General features: G+C 39.7%; 1 protein-coding gene across 3 annotated transcripts in view; it reads left to right on the forward strand.

Moving 5' to 3' along the window:
- The first annotated feature begins 6,740 nt into the window (after positions 1-6,740).
- The window catches only part of CC2D2A (coiled-coil and C2 domain containing 2A), a 39,675-nt gene continuing 32,588 nt past the window's right edge, over positions 6,741-13,827 (forward strand). For 2 of the 3 annotated variants that reach the window (XM_072336096.1, XM_072336097.1), the window contains exons 1-6: positions 6,741-7,089; positions 8,979-9,067; positions 9,598-9,699; positions 11,417-11,515; positions 12,196-12,366; positions 12,538-12,691. In XM_072336096.1, the coding sequence (XP_072192197.1) occupies positions 6,858-7,089; positions 8,979-9,067; positions 9,598-9,699; positions 11,417-11,515; positions 12,196-12,366; positions 12,538-12,691 (847 nt within the window). In that variant the 5' untranslated portion in view covers positions 6,741-6,857. Of the gene's footprint in view, positions 7,090-8,978; positions 9,068-9,597; positions 9,700-11,416; positions 11,516-12,195; positions 12,369-12,537; positions 12,692-13,827 lie in introns of those variants that run through there. The other variant, XM_072336098.1, reaches the window with a different exon arrangement.

Genomic DNA, 13,827 nt, shown 5'->3' on the forward strand with positions numbered 1-13,827 from the left:
TGGAAGACTGAATTCAGGAGATCAGTGAACTTGGAAAAGATACAGGGGGCATCATGGATGGTCAGCATATAGATCATAAGAGTAGGCTGCTACCACAGTGCTTTGGATGTATGATCAATGGAAATTCAAGTAATGAGTAGCAATCATAACAATACAATAATTCATAATGAGTAGCATTACTTATGAGACTGCTACTTAAATTCATGCTTCAAAAACATACCGAAAAACTGGGGAAAAAAAAAAAAAAGGCTGCAACTCTACCAATGTTCTCAGTAAAACTAACCAGGCCAATTTATTTTCCCCATAATTGGAATGGTTAAGAAGTGATTTGCATGATATCTGGTAGTAGCTGTCACCTCATTCTGTCAGACAGGACAATGGCAAGATCCACCACTGAGAAACTATAAATTCCCACTGGAAATCAAGAGCACACTTTACTAATGGTAGCAATCAATCATTGTGAAAACTGGCTAGGAGCATCGTGTGTTCTTCAGCATTTAACACCTTGTAGGTCAAGACTGGCCATCTATAACTGCATGTTTAGAGACGTACTTGCTTTGCAAGAAATAACAATCTTGTTTTATTATATGAGTCCCAGATTTACAAAACTCTGTTATTTCTAATAGTTATGCAAGTAGTTTTCAGTGCACTGCACTTACATATGGAATATCAATCTGTGCACCCTGCATCTAATCCCTTATTTTCCTATGCAATAACACACGCCCTTGAGTACACCGTTGTTACTTTACACCATGAATAGGAGCAAAGTTCTGCTAAGAAATCAAACTGGCAATGCCTCTGCAACCCTCATCTTATTTGACAGCATGGTAGAAGATGAAAGTGGATGTTTTTCCGACTTGACATCTAATTTATTAGCGTCATACATGCACTGTTCCTTGTAGAAAATATGGAAGAGTACATTTTCAGACTCAGTTTATCACAATCATTTACACATCTGCAAGTCTAGCACCAAATGAGTGCAAAATGTGTGCCCAATCATCATTTTTACAGCAGTGATTTATGCCTCACAGTCAGCACTGATGATACAAAGCACAGACAGCAGCTATCAGCAGCATGCAGTGCTGTCTGTCCACAGTGATATTCGATGGGACAGAACAATCACTGTGTGCACGTAACATGCAACAGATACGGGACTGGAGCTACAATATGCATTCTGAAGAAACCCTACTAATGAAAGTATTTCATTACATGTTTAATTCACCAAGCTAATACGGAATTAGTTTCACAGCATTTGACTCAATAGAAAGTTTATATTTGGAGTTGTAAATTACTTTTGTTATGGCGAAACGTACAGATATTTCAGACCTTCAAAATCCTATAAGCCATCCTTAGGACAGCACAACTGATGTTCTTCAGCAATCCTAACTAAGAGCAAACTGCTTCCCTGTAATACAAAAATGAATGAAATATAAAAGATATATTTTAACCATACCTGTGTTGAGGATGACATCATGGGTATCAGTAAACCAAGAGTTATTGCCTCCCTCTGCTTAATAATTTTAAATTTATGTTAGTACAGTCATAGAAAAGTCATTTTAGCTTCCCTAAGTTTTCCCACTTGGATTACGTAGCTACATGAATGGTCCAACATTTTGGCTTCAACTGTTAAAAACAAGTAATTACATGTTGACTTATACCTAAAGGTTTTTTGCTAGAATGAATGAATGGACAACATATGTCTATAAGTACCACGTGTCTCTGCCCTTATTCAGGATCTCAAGACATTTTCCTCAAGTAAATCATAGTTGTTACTGCCATTTTACTTGAAAATAGATCAGCTTTGATGACATGATGTTTCATTAGACGTATTCCCTCTGTCTAAATTTGAATTTATAATGAAAATATCATAGGCCAAAGTCTTCCTGCTGTTTATGCTATCAGGTGAGGGGACAGGCTGGGTTGGTTTCAAGATGATCTAGAATAACAAAGACCAGAATCTCTTTAGGATTAAATCTGAAGTTAATTAGGTTTCTACACGGTGTATGTGCCATAGTGGCGCATGACGTTAGGCATCTGTACTACACTTGTCATCTACGCTTTGTCTACAATCAGCAGAGAAAAAATAGCTTCACCAGGAGAAACTCCCAGGAGAAAGCATGGTTTTGCTGCAGCACCATCAAGAGATGTTAGGCTTTCTGAAAGGAGGATGCAAGAACTCATACAAACTCATACAAACCTCACACAAAACAGAAGCTTTCAATCTCAGTGTTCCTGAGATTCCTGAGATCAAAAAAACACACACATATTTACTTGGGGTATAGGTATGGAGATATACATAAATAAAGCTTTCTTTATACGTGGTCAAGTGACAAACATGTCAGCCACATGTTGATAAGCACTTTTAACCTACATAACTAATTAAACATTATAATCACACTGAAGACTTCATCTTTAAACTTACATCCCTTTCTTTGAATAATTACCTTCACTTTCCTCACTACTGCTTTTCATATCCACATGATTTATGCTGCCATAATTTCTTTCAGATGCACTAAATACAACAGATTCTAAAGAGTATTTTCCTATGCTCACATAATACGGAGAAAGAAGCTACTGATGCATATCGGGATTGAAAATATTATCTGTGTTCTTCAAAGTTCATAAATCTGCCTAACAGCGTTTATGCATTTTGGCGATGGCAAAGATACAAGAATCTGAATAGCACCTTATTTTGTTCCCTACTGAGTATGCATCTATAGTTGGTGCAGTTCATACAATACTTCATTTTTATTTACTTTCCGTGAGTCACCTGCTAGGTTATTATTTACTGAATACAGTTTCACATTTACCCAAATATTCACTCTTCAGTAATCAGCTTAATTTATCCATTGGCACGTACTTCATACTCAGGATAACTGTAATGATATACCAGGCAATTTAGTCAGTAGGAACTTTAGTTTTATGCGGAAGCACGGCTTATTTAATACATGTATTTCAGGAGGTGATGAATCCCATCCAAGAAATAATACAGGAGAGCAAACAGAAGATAAATAGAGTTGAGAAAGCAATGTATCACAGAGGCTGATGATGTTTCACCTGCTCAGTTGCACTGGTGCTGTTTCATTCAATAGGTATATCTTTTGCAGTGAGTAATACATTGATTTCAAGAAGCACTTTATTCATTCCAGTACAATGCATTTAGACTTCAGCTTACAGAGCGTTTAGAAGTTCTATTCTTTCCCATGTGACTCCATAGTTATAGGCAGTTAGCCTATAACCCTCAATTTTGTATGCAGTTTTTGTATATGATTGAGCAGCTGCCTGCTGGAAGAGCTGTAAGGAAGTTTTTTTTCCTATATGGAGATGGTCCTTGCAGCACAAATCATTGTTAGTGTGAAATTCATCTTTTCTGACATTAATCTCTTAAACATCGTTGCCTAGGCTAAATTAGTTGCTAACTTTCCTGTTACCAATGCAGAGTAAAAGGTGGGGTAAATCTCAGGTTGGACAACAGTGTATTCAACACCTGCTTTAAGAAAGGAAGGGGCTGGAGATACCTGACTCTTTGTATTACCTGTATCTAGGTGACAAACTGAGGTTAGCATTCAACTTTGAGATGGCAAAAGTATGATTGCTGCTCTCAGACAACAACGTAAGTGGAAGATTTGGTCTAATTTAATACTGCAATTTACATGTCTCTTAGTTAGAAGATATGGATTGACGAGAAGAACACAGCAGTACCTTTATGATGATGCAAGTAACCTCTTGGCAGACCTCTCATGCAGTAATGCTCCAGTTCCTCCTTGGACAGCTTCAACTGCAGTAACTTGGCTGTCCTCCCGAAGGTTTTACAATATATGAAGGTGAGACAGATACTTCATTGATGTCCCCACATTCAACATGCTTAAGGATTATTAAGGAATTACAAATAAATAACAAAATAGTTGCTTTTCAAATTCAAAGCACCTGTCAGAATCCTTAATACAGTATAAGACACAATACTGTCTTCACAAAGTTGTTTCTGCCAAAGGATAGACTTGCTTTTGTCATGTTAACAAAGAGGCAAGAAAGTCTGAATGATTTAAAAACAAACTGTTTCTCAAGAGGCTCCAATAGTGAACTGTTAGCAAGAGGCAGATGAGATTTCTAGAACTGAGAGTATTGTATTAAAAAAACCCAACGCAACCTTTTCCCAGCATTCTCTTTTCATTCTTCACTTTCAAACAAGTGCTATTCTTAGGCTTGGAAGACAGTGGGAAGGATTTAAACTTTGAGTTGAAAAACAACCTCTTTAATCATCTGAAAACTTGTCGACCATCGCTGCTGCTGCCAAAGCAGCAGGCTTTCTTCCTTTCCACACCACCTGCATCTTCTGGCAGATGGTCTGATAACTGAACACTGATTTTTCCTCCACGTGTGACAAATTTCAAGGAATGTTATTTGTGAATTCAGTCGTGCCGCAGTGAGGTGCGATCAGTTTAAAGTAATCGCGCTGAGCAGAGTTTGTTCTCCCTTCTTTGTAACCTCCCTGAAGCTGAGATCACTGCAGAGCTGCCTATCGGAGTCCAAACTGCTATTTAAATAATACAGCAACACGTAGTCTTATTTTGTAAGACCACCCTGCGGCCTGCCTCATTTGGGGCAGTCAGCACATGTAGGGTGCTGTGATGAGGTGGTAGTACCAAGAACAGGGCCTGCAGCCATGGCCCCAGCCATGAAGCCTGAAGGCTCTTTTTCACTAAGGATTAACATTTTGCTTTTTACAGTCGCTTCTCTCTACAAGCACCCACAGGTTCTGTCTGCTCCAAAGGCCATGCTTGGCTGTCCTTGGCAAAACATCAGTGACAGTGCTGTGCCTAACACAGAAAAGCTTCTCACATCATCTCATTTGGAGCACTGCATCTGCTGCACAGTGCCATCAAAGACACTGGGCTTCCTTGTTTTTATGATGCTGACCAAAATGAATGTGTTTTTCCCTCCTCCAGGAATCATATATGGCTTAAATTCTGCCTTACTTCTGGGAGTGGAGTCATGTCCATCCTGACATATGTTTTTAATTAGCTTTTCATCCTGGTAAGCAAAGGTTCCCACTGTTCCTTTAGGGTACTACATTAATGTTCCTTACATAATGCTGTTCATATTTGTCCATCATTGAACTGTTTGCACAACCATTTCTCTGGCTGGAATAGATCACTGGGACACAGGCTTATAAGTCGTATGAAGGTTCACTCACTGGATGACTTCCATAGGCTCAGATACAGCAAGACCTTGCAGATATCAGAAACTGCACACTGGGCACATCACCTTCAAAACCTGACACTTCCATTCTTGAAGAATATTGTCACATCAGCTCTTCCTAGATGTGATAGTTCTGCTTAATTTAACTAAATGTCCGTGCTACTCATCTTTTATCTTCTGTGAATGTTTACTTCTTCCCATGACTTTATAACAGCATTAAGAAATAGGAAACAATTCAGACATCTCTTTTCAGGTGATTCCAGCTACTAAAGCTTTGCAGTATCAGACCTCCAGAAGTTACAGGGGCTGATTGTACAGGGACAATTATAAACAGGCCTGATAACAACTCCGTTTAGTACCACAGTGTTGTTTATTCTGGTTGTTACAAAGATACTGATGCAAACATTATTGTAAGAAATCACTTCTTACAGATTACTGCTCAGCAGAAAAGACCTTTCCAGATCTTTTAGGAATAACATACATTGCTTTGTACCTGTAAAAATGAGGAACCCTATGTAAGACAATCCACATTTCTACAAGCTGTCTGATAGCACTGACAGGTTTCTGCCACTCCAAGTACGCAATGATTGGGATAAGGTGCGATCGGCAGGAGCTGCAATCACTTCTCCATCTTCCCTGTATTTCACTTATAGCTTTCTCTTTCCCTCTTACTGGAAAATAAATTGTCCACTAAACAAAAAAAAGAAGTCTTCCGGAATGGCTTTAGTGGCAGAAGGAGCAGAATCTGAGCCTTTCTCTTTAAAAAGCAGAGCAGCCTGTTGCTAAGGGAGGCTGCTGTGCTTGGCTGCCGGCAGTCCCACAGCTGCTGCACCAGAAAACCCAGGTAGGAAACAACTATTTTCCTTCAGACCTGTCTAGATATCGCAGCGTTCAGCACGTATCCACGGGTCAGACAGCTTTAGGAATGCAATAAAGCCCTCAGCGTGGTGTTTCTGATGTCACTCATTTAGTGAAGGGGAGTTAAAAAACACCACTTGTGTTTGTTTGGGGCTTTACTGCTTTGGAAACAAGACAGCCTCCGAGCTAATGGAGAGCTTTAGTGCACTTGCTTTCAGCTGTTTACTACTTCTTTTTAGTGCCTGCTCTTGCACTTAAGTTCAGGGAACGATAAAGAATTGTTAAAGAAAGTGGCCATAAGGCCCTTGGGGTTTGTTGCCAGCACTCTCCATTTTCATGTGCCTTTTGGAGGCTGCTTTAAGTGCAATACATAAAAGTTTGATATGAAAAGGAAGTTTATGAGCTGAGCAACCCAAACGCTGCAGCTTCTTGCAGCGTTACAGTTGTAGTGCCACAAAGCTGTTATCTGATTGGACTCGCATTGCAGTTTGCAGGCACGTAATGCTTGGCACTTGTGCAAGGCGCTGGAGTAACTGGTGCTAAGGTGAATGCAAAGGTGGTTTGCCCAACAAAACCACTTTCTTAGGGCAAGTTCATAGAATCATAGAACCATAGAATCAGAAGGTTGGGAAGGACCTATAAGGTCATTTAGTCCAACACTCCTCCCTTTACCTTAACGCCTTACAATCACTAGTTAAGCTGCTGAGGACCCAGCGAGCCTTACGGCGTACCGCACCACACGCAGGTCAACCGCAGCGCCCATCGCGCATGCGTACACAGCGTTGAGCGCGACATCGCGCATGCGCACTCGTGGTTTCCCCCCTCCCCTTCAGGGTCGGGGGTCGTACCGCCGGCGGCTGGTCTGTTGGGGCCGCTCTTCGTTCCTCTTCTCTCACTCATGCGGTCTCCCCTTCATTTCTGTCCCGCTCCAGCTACCGGGACCTGCCGGCCCTCCCGAGCCGCGAGCGGAGCGAGGGAACGCAGCCGACATGGCAACAGGCCCAGCAGCCGCTGCTCCTCCGGCGCTGCGCAGTGAGTGACCCCAGCGGGAGGGGCCGGGCGGGCGGGGCTGCCGTGGGGGGACGTCGGAGCGTAGGGCGGGCTGTCCTTAAAGCATACACTGTAGCTCCTTCTTCTTTTCATAGGCGCAGCAGATGTGCTTTGTTCCTGTTCGTCTTCAGCAGTTCGGTTCGCCTTTGCCTTTGCCCTTTATTTTTCTAATGCAGTCAATGGTAGAACTTTATTGTTTTCATTGAGTATCATGTTGTACCTGCTCAGGTGCCTGAATGCCTTTCTTCAGTTGAAAACTGTGGCAGTCTGTCGGTCCGGCAGTAAGAACTAAAGTCACACTTCCAAGTTTTATCTATCCAGCTCATATCTGCATGGAGTGAAATGCTGAGACATTGTAGGATAATGGTGCTTCCAGTGCAAAGCATGGTGCGAACTGCTTTGATGCAGTCCTGGAAAGGTGATCTTGCAACACAGTGCTCTTGTAGATGTCTGTCTTCTCCCGCTTCCTAAATGTACCTTAAAGCTAAGGAGAAATGACACAGCTGTAGAGCCCGTTCACATAAACACAATGGCATCCCATGGCACGGAGAAATAAACATTGATGTGATCTTTCTTCCAAGGAACTACAGAATCCCGCAGTAATTGATGCGTTCATTTTAATTTTGCCACAACTACTAAGGGCTTAAAATGTTTTTCATTACATACGAGCAGCATCGTTCCCTGTTATCACAAGGCATTGATTCACTCATGAAAAACACATGGAACATCAGTTCTGCGGATGCTTTAAGTGATGACAGGGTATTTCTGCACTACTTCTGAACGTTTTACGCTGCTCGCTTTAACCTGACTTGCCTGGAAACGTTTACAGAGGATTGTCACGTATTTCAGAAGATTGAAAGCAGATTCTTATCTGTTGTTTTGCATTTTTCATTAATTGGGACGAAATTAAAATGAAGCGGTTGCTCCAATGAAGTATGGTATGTTTTTACATGCTGGATTAGCCATGACAACTGCAAACACAAAACATACCATGGAGGCTTGCACTGATGAATATTCCACAGCTGATTTTAAAGGCTTGTTTTATTGTAATTCAGGTCCACCGTTTCCCCCTCTGGGAGACACGCGGCCTTTCTGTGTGCAGGAACTTTCTGTAGGCTTCAACTTATGAGAAAGGACTTTTTTCCTTAGTTCCAGAGACTAGGAGTGAAGTCTGACCCTCTTAGTGTGGTGGTGCGGCCCAATGGAAGGGAAGTAGGTACCATCTCCAGGTGCTGTGTAGAGCACAAACGTATTTCTGCTTAATACATAAAGCTGGTGGAACCTCAGTCATTACACGTGCAATCTCATTTATAGTATGCTCTTAATCATTTGACTTCATATGAGAGGGTGAGTTGTAGGCATCTACTCCTTTGTATTTCTGTCCCTAAGACCATAGCTTTTTTTATAAGCAAAAGGATAATTATTTATCCTTTCTATTTAGAAATTGAGGCATACAGTAGGGTATGAGGTCACTCTACAGAAGTGGCTTGAATCTTCCAGAAGAGATCATTATCTGTCTGATGTAGAAGATGAGGGGAAGGAATTCCATCAGTCCTCAAATGAAAATGAGGTCTTGATAAGTTTGATCAGAGGTGAGTTGTCGTTTACATTAAATTTTGGAGAGAAAAGTGGGCTTTCTGGGAACACTAAAGGCTACAACAAATAGGAATTCTCCTGTGAGGGCATATTGTAGCATTGAAATTAATGGTCTGTAAGGTCTGAATTGCAAAAGCAAACAAAGTTTTATTTCCTCGTGCTTTTTGTTGGAACATGGGAGTTTGTGGGCTATAAATAGACTTATTTTACGTGGTTCAAATTGTCTTTTACAAAGCAATCAACTGAATGACGTCGCTGTGTGTTTTCTCTTTCAGGCTTGCCCCCTGTGCCTTCTACATCAAGAATGGCACTTTCAGAACTTTCCGTCAGGGAGCGAATGAGAGAGAAACTCAAAGCAGCCAGGGTGTGTGTCCTTCAGAAGTCCCCTTTGGTTGGCTTTCTTCTTCAAAGTACCAACACCTTCAGTTTGCTTTCCTAGTGCTGCGTGTGATTGATTGGGTTATCTGCTTTCTTATTTCTAAGGCCAAAATAATATTTGATTGATTCTTTGGTGCGGTTATTTTTCCAGTGACTTTCTCCTGCTGTGTTGGTTTGTTTTTTTTCCTCAAGCTTATGTTTCAGTTGTTTTTCTAATATAAAAGTTATCCTTTGTAATAATTAAATTCATGTAATCATTACAAGATTCCTGTATATTTTCATCAAAAACATTATTACACTCCTTTGACATGAGTAGATTTGCTTGCAAGTTTACTGTGCAGTTTAATAAGGGGTATTAATGTCTAGGTCTAAAAAGCACTTAAGCTGATTATATAGTTAAAAGATTCTGTCCCTAATGCAAGCATGCATGAGATGCTGAGTTCCTGGCAATTACTGTCGCTTTGGTCCTGTTCTATTTTATATTACCACTAAGCATTATTTTTTTGGTTTGCTTAGTCAAAAGCAGAAGCTACTTTATCTCAGGAAGACCTGGGTCTGCAGCCAAGGCATTTAAAAAGCATCAGAGGAAGGAAAGCAGAACTCAGACTAGATAAAGGGGTAAGTGCTGTAGGCTCAACTACAGATCAGTTTTATTCATTTTATTGTGACTAAAATGATGCTGTTTGCTTTTGTTAAAAGGAACCTCTCTAGTTGCTGCTTTTATTGTTCTTGTTGAATGATAAACATTTTTCTTTAATTACAGTATAGGTGTCCTGTTCAGCTTGTCGTTAACAGGTTCGTTACTTCTGTTGCTTAAGATACCTTGAAGTATTTAAGTTACTGTTACAGAAAGGGGCACTCTATTATAACTTTATATGAATTGGCATAGTGCAGTCGCTAAATGTTATAACTACTAAACATTAGCTTTATCATTGCTCTGTATTTGCATTTCCTTGTCAATATTTTCTGTATACGTATTTTTGGTATAAGCATATTCTTTGTTAGAAGAGTAAATCTTTATTAACCAAATAATGAAGTTTATGTCTGTGAAACTTGCATGCAGATACTCTTTGATACTTTTGGAGCAGCTGCCATTAAATATATAACATTGTTGAAGTGTATGAAGTAACAAAACTTATTTTATTTTTTAATGTTTTTTTTTATTAAAACATATAAAAAGAGAGCAGCAAGAACATAAAACAGTGGGATATGCGGCCCTGTGGTTATGAAACTAATGCATCAGACTGGTTTGATGGCTGTGGCTTTCCTAGTGAGCTGGCAAGGTGCTCATCAGAGATTTTTGTTGAAATTTTACTCTTCGTGTTCTCTATCCTTGACAATAGTTGTTCACAAGTGTATGTACTGCCAAAAAGCAGTGATGTGAGTGAGGTGTGACCGTGAAGAGAGGGATATTTCTCTCTTATCAGAGAGGTCTTGTAAAGGTCTGGTAAAGAGATGTGATCAGATTTTAGGTTGTAACTTTATGCATGCTGTTTGAATATTCACAAGTAATGTATTTGTGCTGACTGGGAATGGAGTTGCAAATAAACCTAAATAATTCTTTTTTTTTTTTTTTTTTTTTGCTGTCTTGAAACCGGTTCACAAATTCCTTTATCAAAACAGAAAGTATGGCTGCATATTTTTGGGGCTGTGTTTAGCCAGTGCAACAAAATCCATAGCATCATTTACCTTCAGTTGAGTTAGTGCTGCACTGTGCCTTCCCTGTGTCCTGGTTGCAGTCTTTGTGGGGCTCCTAGTGCATTTTTGGTTCCCTTGGTGCTGAGTGGCCTGGCACAATCACTGCCATGATGGCGCATGGGGCAGGCTGTGTTGTGAGCTGTGCTGGGCCATGAGTTGGGCATGGCTGGATTGAAGCTTCAGAAAACAAGGAGAGGACAAGTGTGCTATTTCCTTTCTTTAGAAGGCAGGTGAATGTCATCCACAGGGTTTCAGAGTAGTCTACCAATAATTGCTTGTGAGAGGGGGGGAAAAAATACCAGCAGGTTTGTATTCAGGCACCCAAGCAATGGCGAGTGCTTTTTTTGATTAAGGGCAAATATATTATTCCTCATTTCAACAGGGACAGTAGAAGTAGCTGGCCCTGGGCTCTTTGATTCTTTCCATGGGCAGTGTTGTTGGGCAATAGCACCCTTGCCACAGCTCCCAGACTGGTGCTGTCTGTCAGCCTCTCCTTTCTGCAGTCCCTGGGATGGGCAGATTTCTCCTTACCCCCTCTCAGTATATTCTGATCTCAGTATTCAGCTGTGATTTGCTGGTTGCTTGCTTTTCTGATGAACCATTGTGTTACAACTTATTTTTTTTTTTTTTGGTGCAGTCTGGTGATGAACTTGGAGAGATGCAAAGGGATGAATCTCTGTTATCATCAAAAGTAAAGTTTTCTGATTCTGTGAAAAAACTCAAGCAGAAGTCACAGGTAAACATTAATTCTTTCATTTCAATAGCTGATGTTAATTTTTTTTAAGCATTATAAGGCTTTGTAATTCTGTTCAAGTAAGCAAGCAGAATTTGGTCTTGAGCAAAATTCATCAACACTACGTGCCTAGAGTTGGAGTATGAAATGGAAACCAAACATAAGAATGACATGGGGTTATTTAATTTTTAAAAGCGAGGTAAATCCATCTGTATGTGATTTGTGGAGCTTGGAGGGAAAATGTTCCTTCTTTTAAAATCCTCTCTCTCGAATGCACCAACTCATAATAGAAGGAACACAAATGTTTATAGTCAAAAAATGTTTGTGTTAATTCTTCTGTTGGAGCTTTCATCTTAACACTCAGAGGTGCCTCAGACTTTCACAGGCAAAATACAATTACAAATTTATCCTTAAGTGATTCATCTGTATTTTTATTATCCATCATTATATCGTGATATCTGCATTATAGCCAGAATTTGATACTTTGTTTTTCTCACTGATAGTCTATCATTAAAAAAGGTTTCAGTCCTTAAGAGCATTTGTGTGGGGCCTCTTCCAGAACAAATAGCTGTCCAGTAACAAGTGTTTATACCTGCCATTACTGCTAATGGTAATGGAAAGATAGTTTTGCTTCTTTATGTTTCTTTAAAAACCTCTTTATATGACTTTTTTTCTTTTCACAGGCCCAGAATGATTATCCTTCTGCTGAAGAAGCGTATAATTTCTTTACCTTAAATTTTGATCCTGAACCAGAAGTTGTAAAGGCTGGAGCGCGGAAAAGGAGTGAATTGAATGAAGAAGAGGCAGAAGAATATGTAGAAACTCATGAGGAAGAGCAAGAGGAGGATGAAATGGTGTGAGCTATAGAGTAAATGTTCATAATTTTAATCAGACTTGAATTAATTTTAATTATCCAGTAGAAGATGGCAGCTTTTGTTTCCTTAGATGTGCTGAAAGTATACTTTCTAAAATTCCTGCTTTAAGAAATAGGTGAACTAATGGTGATGTTTGCACCTGAACTATAGGATGAAGATGCGCACCTAGTTAAAGATGCTGATTTGTTCATTATGGGACAGACAGATGAAGATTTTCTAGTAATGAAGCCCGTGGAGTGTGAAAGATACTCCGAACAAGTGCAAAAAGAAAAAGAATTTCTGTTCATTCCCAGCATGCAAACAGGTATGAAGATGGCACATACAATTTTATTCCTAGATTTTGTATGGCATTGCACTCTTTGGTGTACTGAAAAATCTTGTATCTGACTGGCATCAGGGAGAGATTTAATGGCTGTGTCTGACACTGATCATCCAGTTAAGTCCGTGTCTGAAAAGGTCCGACAAAACGGGTTAACCAGTCATATGCACACCTTCACAGATCACCATCTGCTATGCTGCCGCATTGGTTGCTCCGGAGTATAACATAGTGCCTTCTGTAGTAAAGGAAGGTGGCTGGCCCCTTTTTTCACTGGGGTTTAGCTGTTATGTTATTTAGCATATAAAATAGGTTACAGTGTGTACATGGTACTAAAAGCGATTCATGCGCTGCATAATATACAGTACTTACTTGACCACATCTGTAATTTTTTCCATATGACAAGCTTGCCAAGAATAATATAATGATTCTGTGATTCTATGTATGTAACATTAGGATTTCTGTGTTGTGAGGGTATCACTTGCTATTTAATATTTGAAGTGAAAGAAACAGAAAGGACTTCTGTAGTGGTATGTAACTAAAATGATACCAGGACAGCTTGGAACGAAAGACCCAAATTTTGACATTCGGTTCCTCATTTGTATCTTGCGTCTGAATTCTGACTGCTTCCAGTGTGTTCTGATGCAGGGGGTCGCTGTACTTACTGTGTTTATTGGTATAATTACTTCTTGGATGTAGGCAGAAAGTGCTCTTTAAAAAAGGACTAGGCCCGTACACACTAGTGAAGTCATGATGCAAATGGTGTTTAAAGAATCCTGCCTGCTGTTCCTGGTTAACTTGAGTTTTTATGCATGTTCTGGGTTTTGTACAAGAGTAGCCTGAACCAAACTAATAATAGTTAAAGCTTTACTTTATTCAAGAATGGCTTCAAAATGTTCATGTAATCAGTTGTTACTGCTAGAAAGGTTTTACAGGGTTAGGGAAGAAACTATTAAAACTAAACTCCACTAAACTATTTAAAGAGTGTTTAAAGTAAATGTTTAATTATCTATTTGGAAGATCCATGATACTTTTATGATAGAATTAACCTGTGCATCTGTCCAGAAAAAGAAAATTGATCTATTTCAGTTATATACTTTTTACAATTTATTTTACTTAGGAAT

Source organism: Excalfactoria chinensis, chromosome 4 (assembly GCF_039878825.1).
Source record: "Excalfactoria chinensis isolate bCotChi1 chromosome 4, bCotChi1.hap2, whole genome shotgun sequence".
Taxonomy (NCBI): domain Eukaryota; kingdom Metazoa; phylum Chordata; class Aves; order Galliformes; family Phasianidae; genus Excalfactoria; species Excalfactoria chinensis.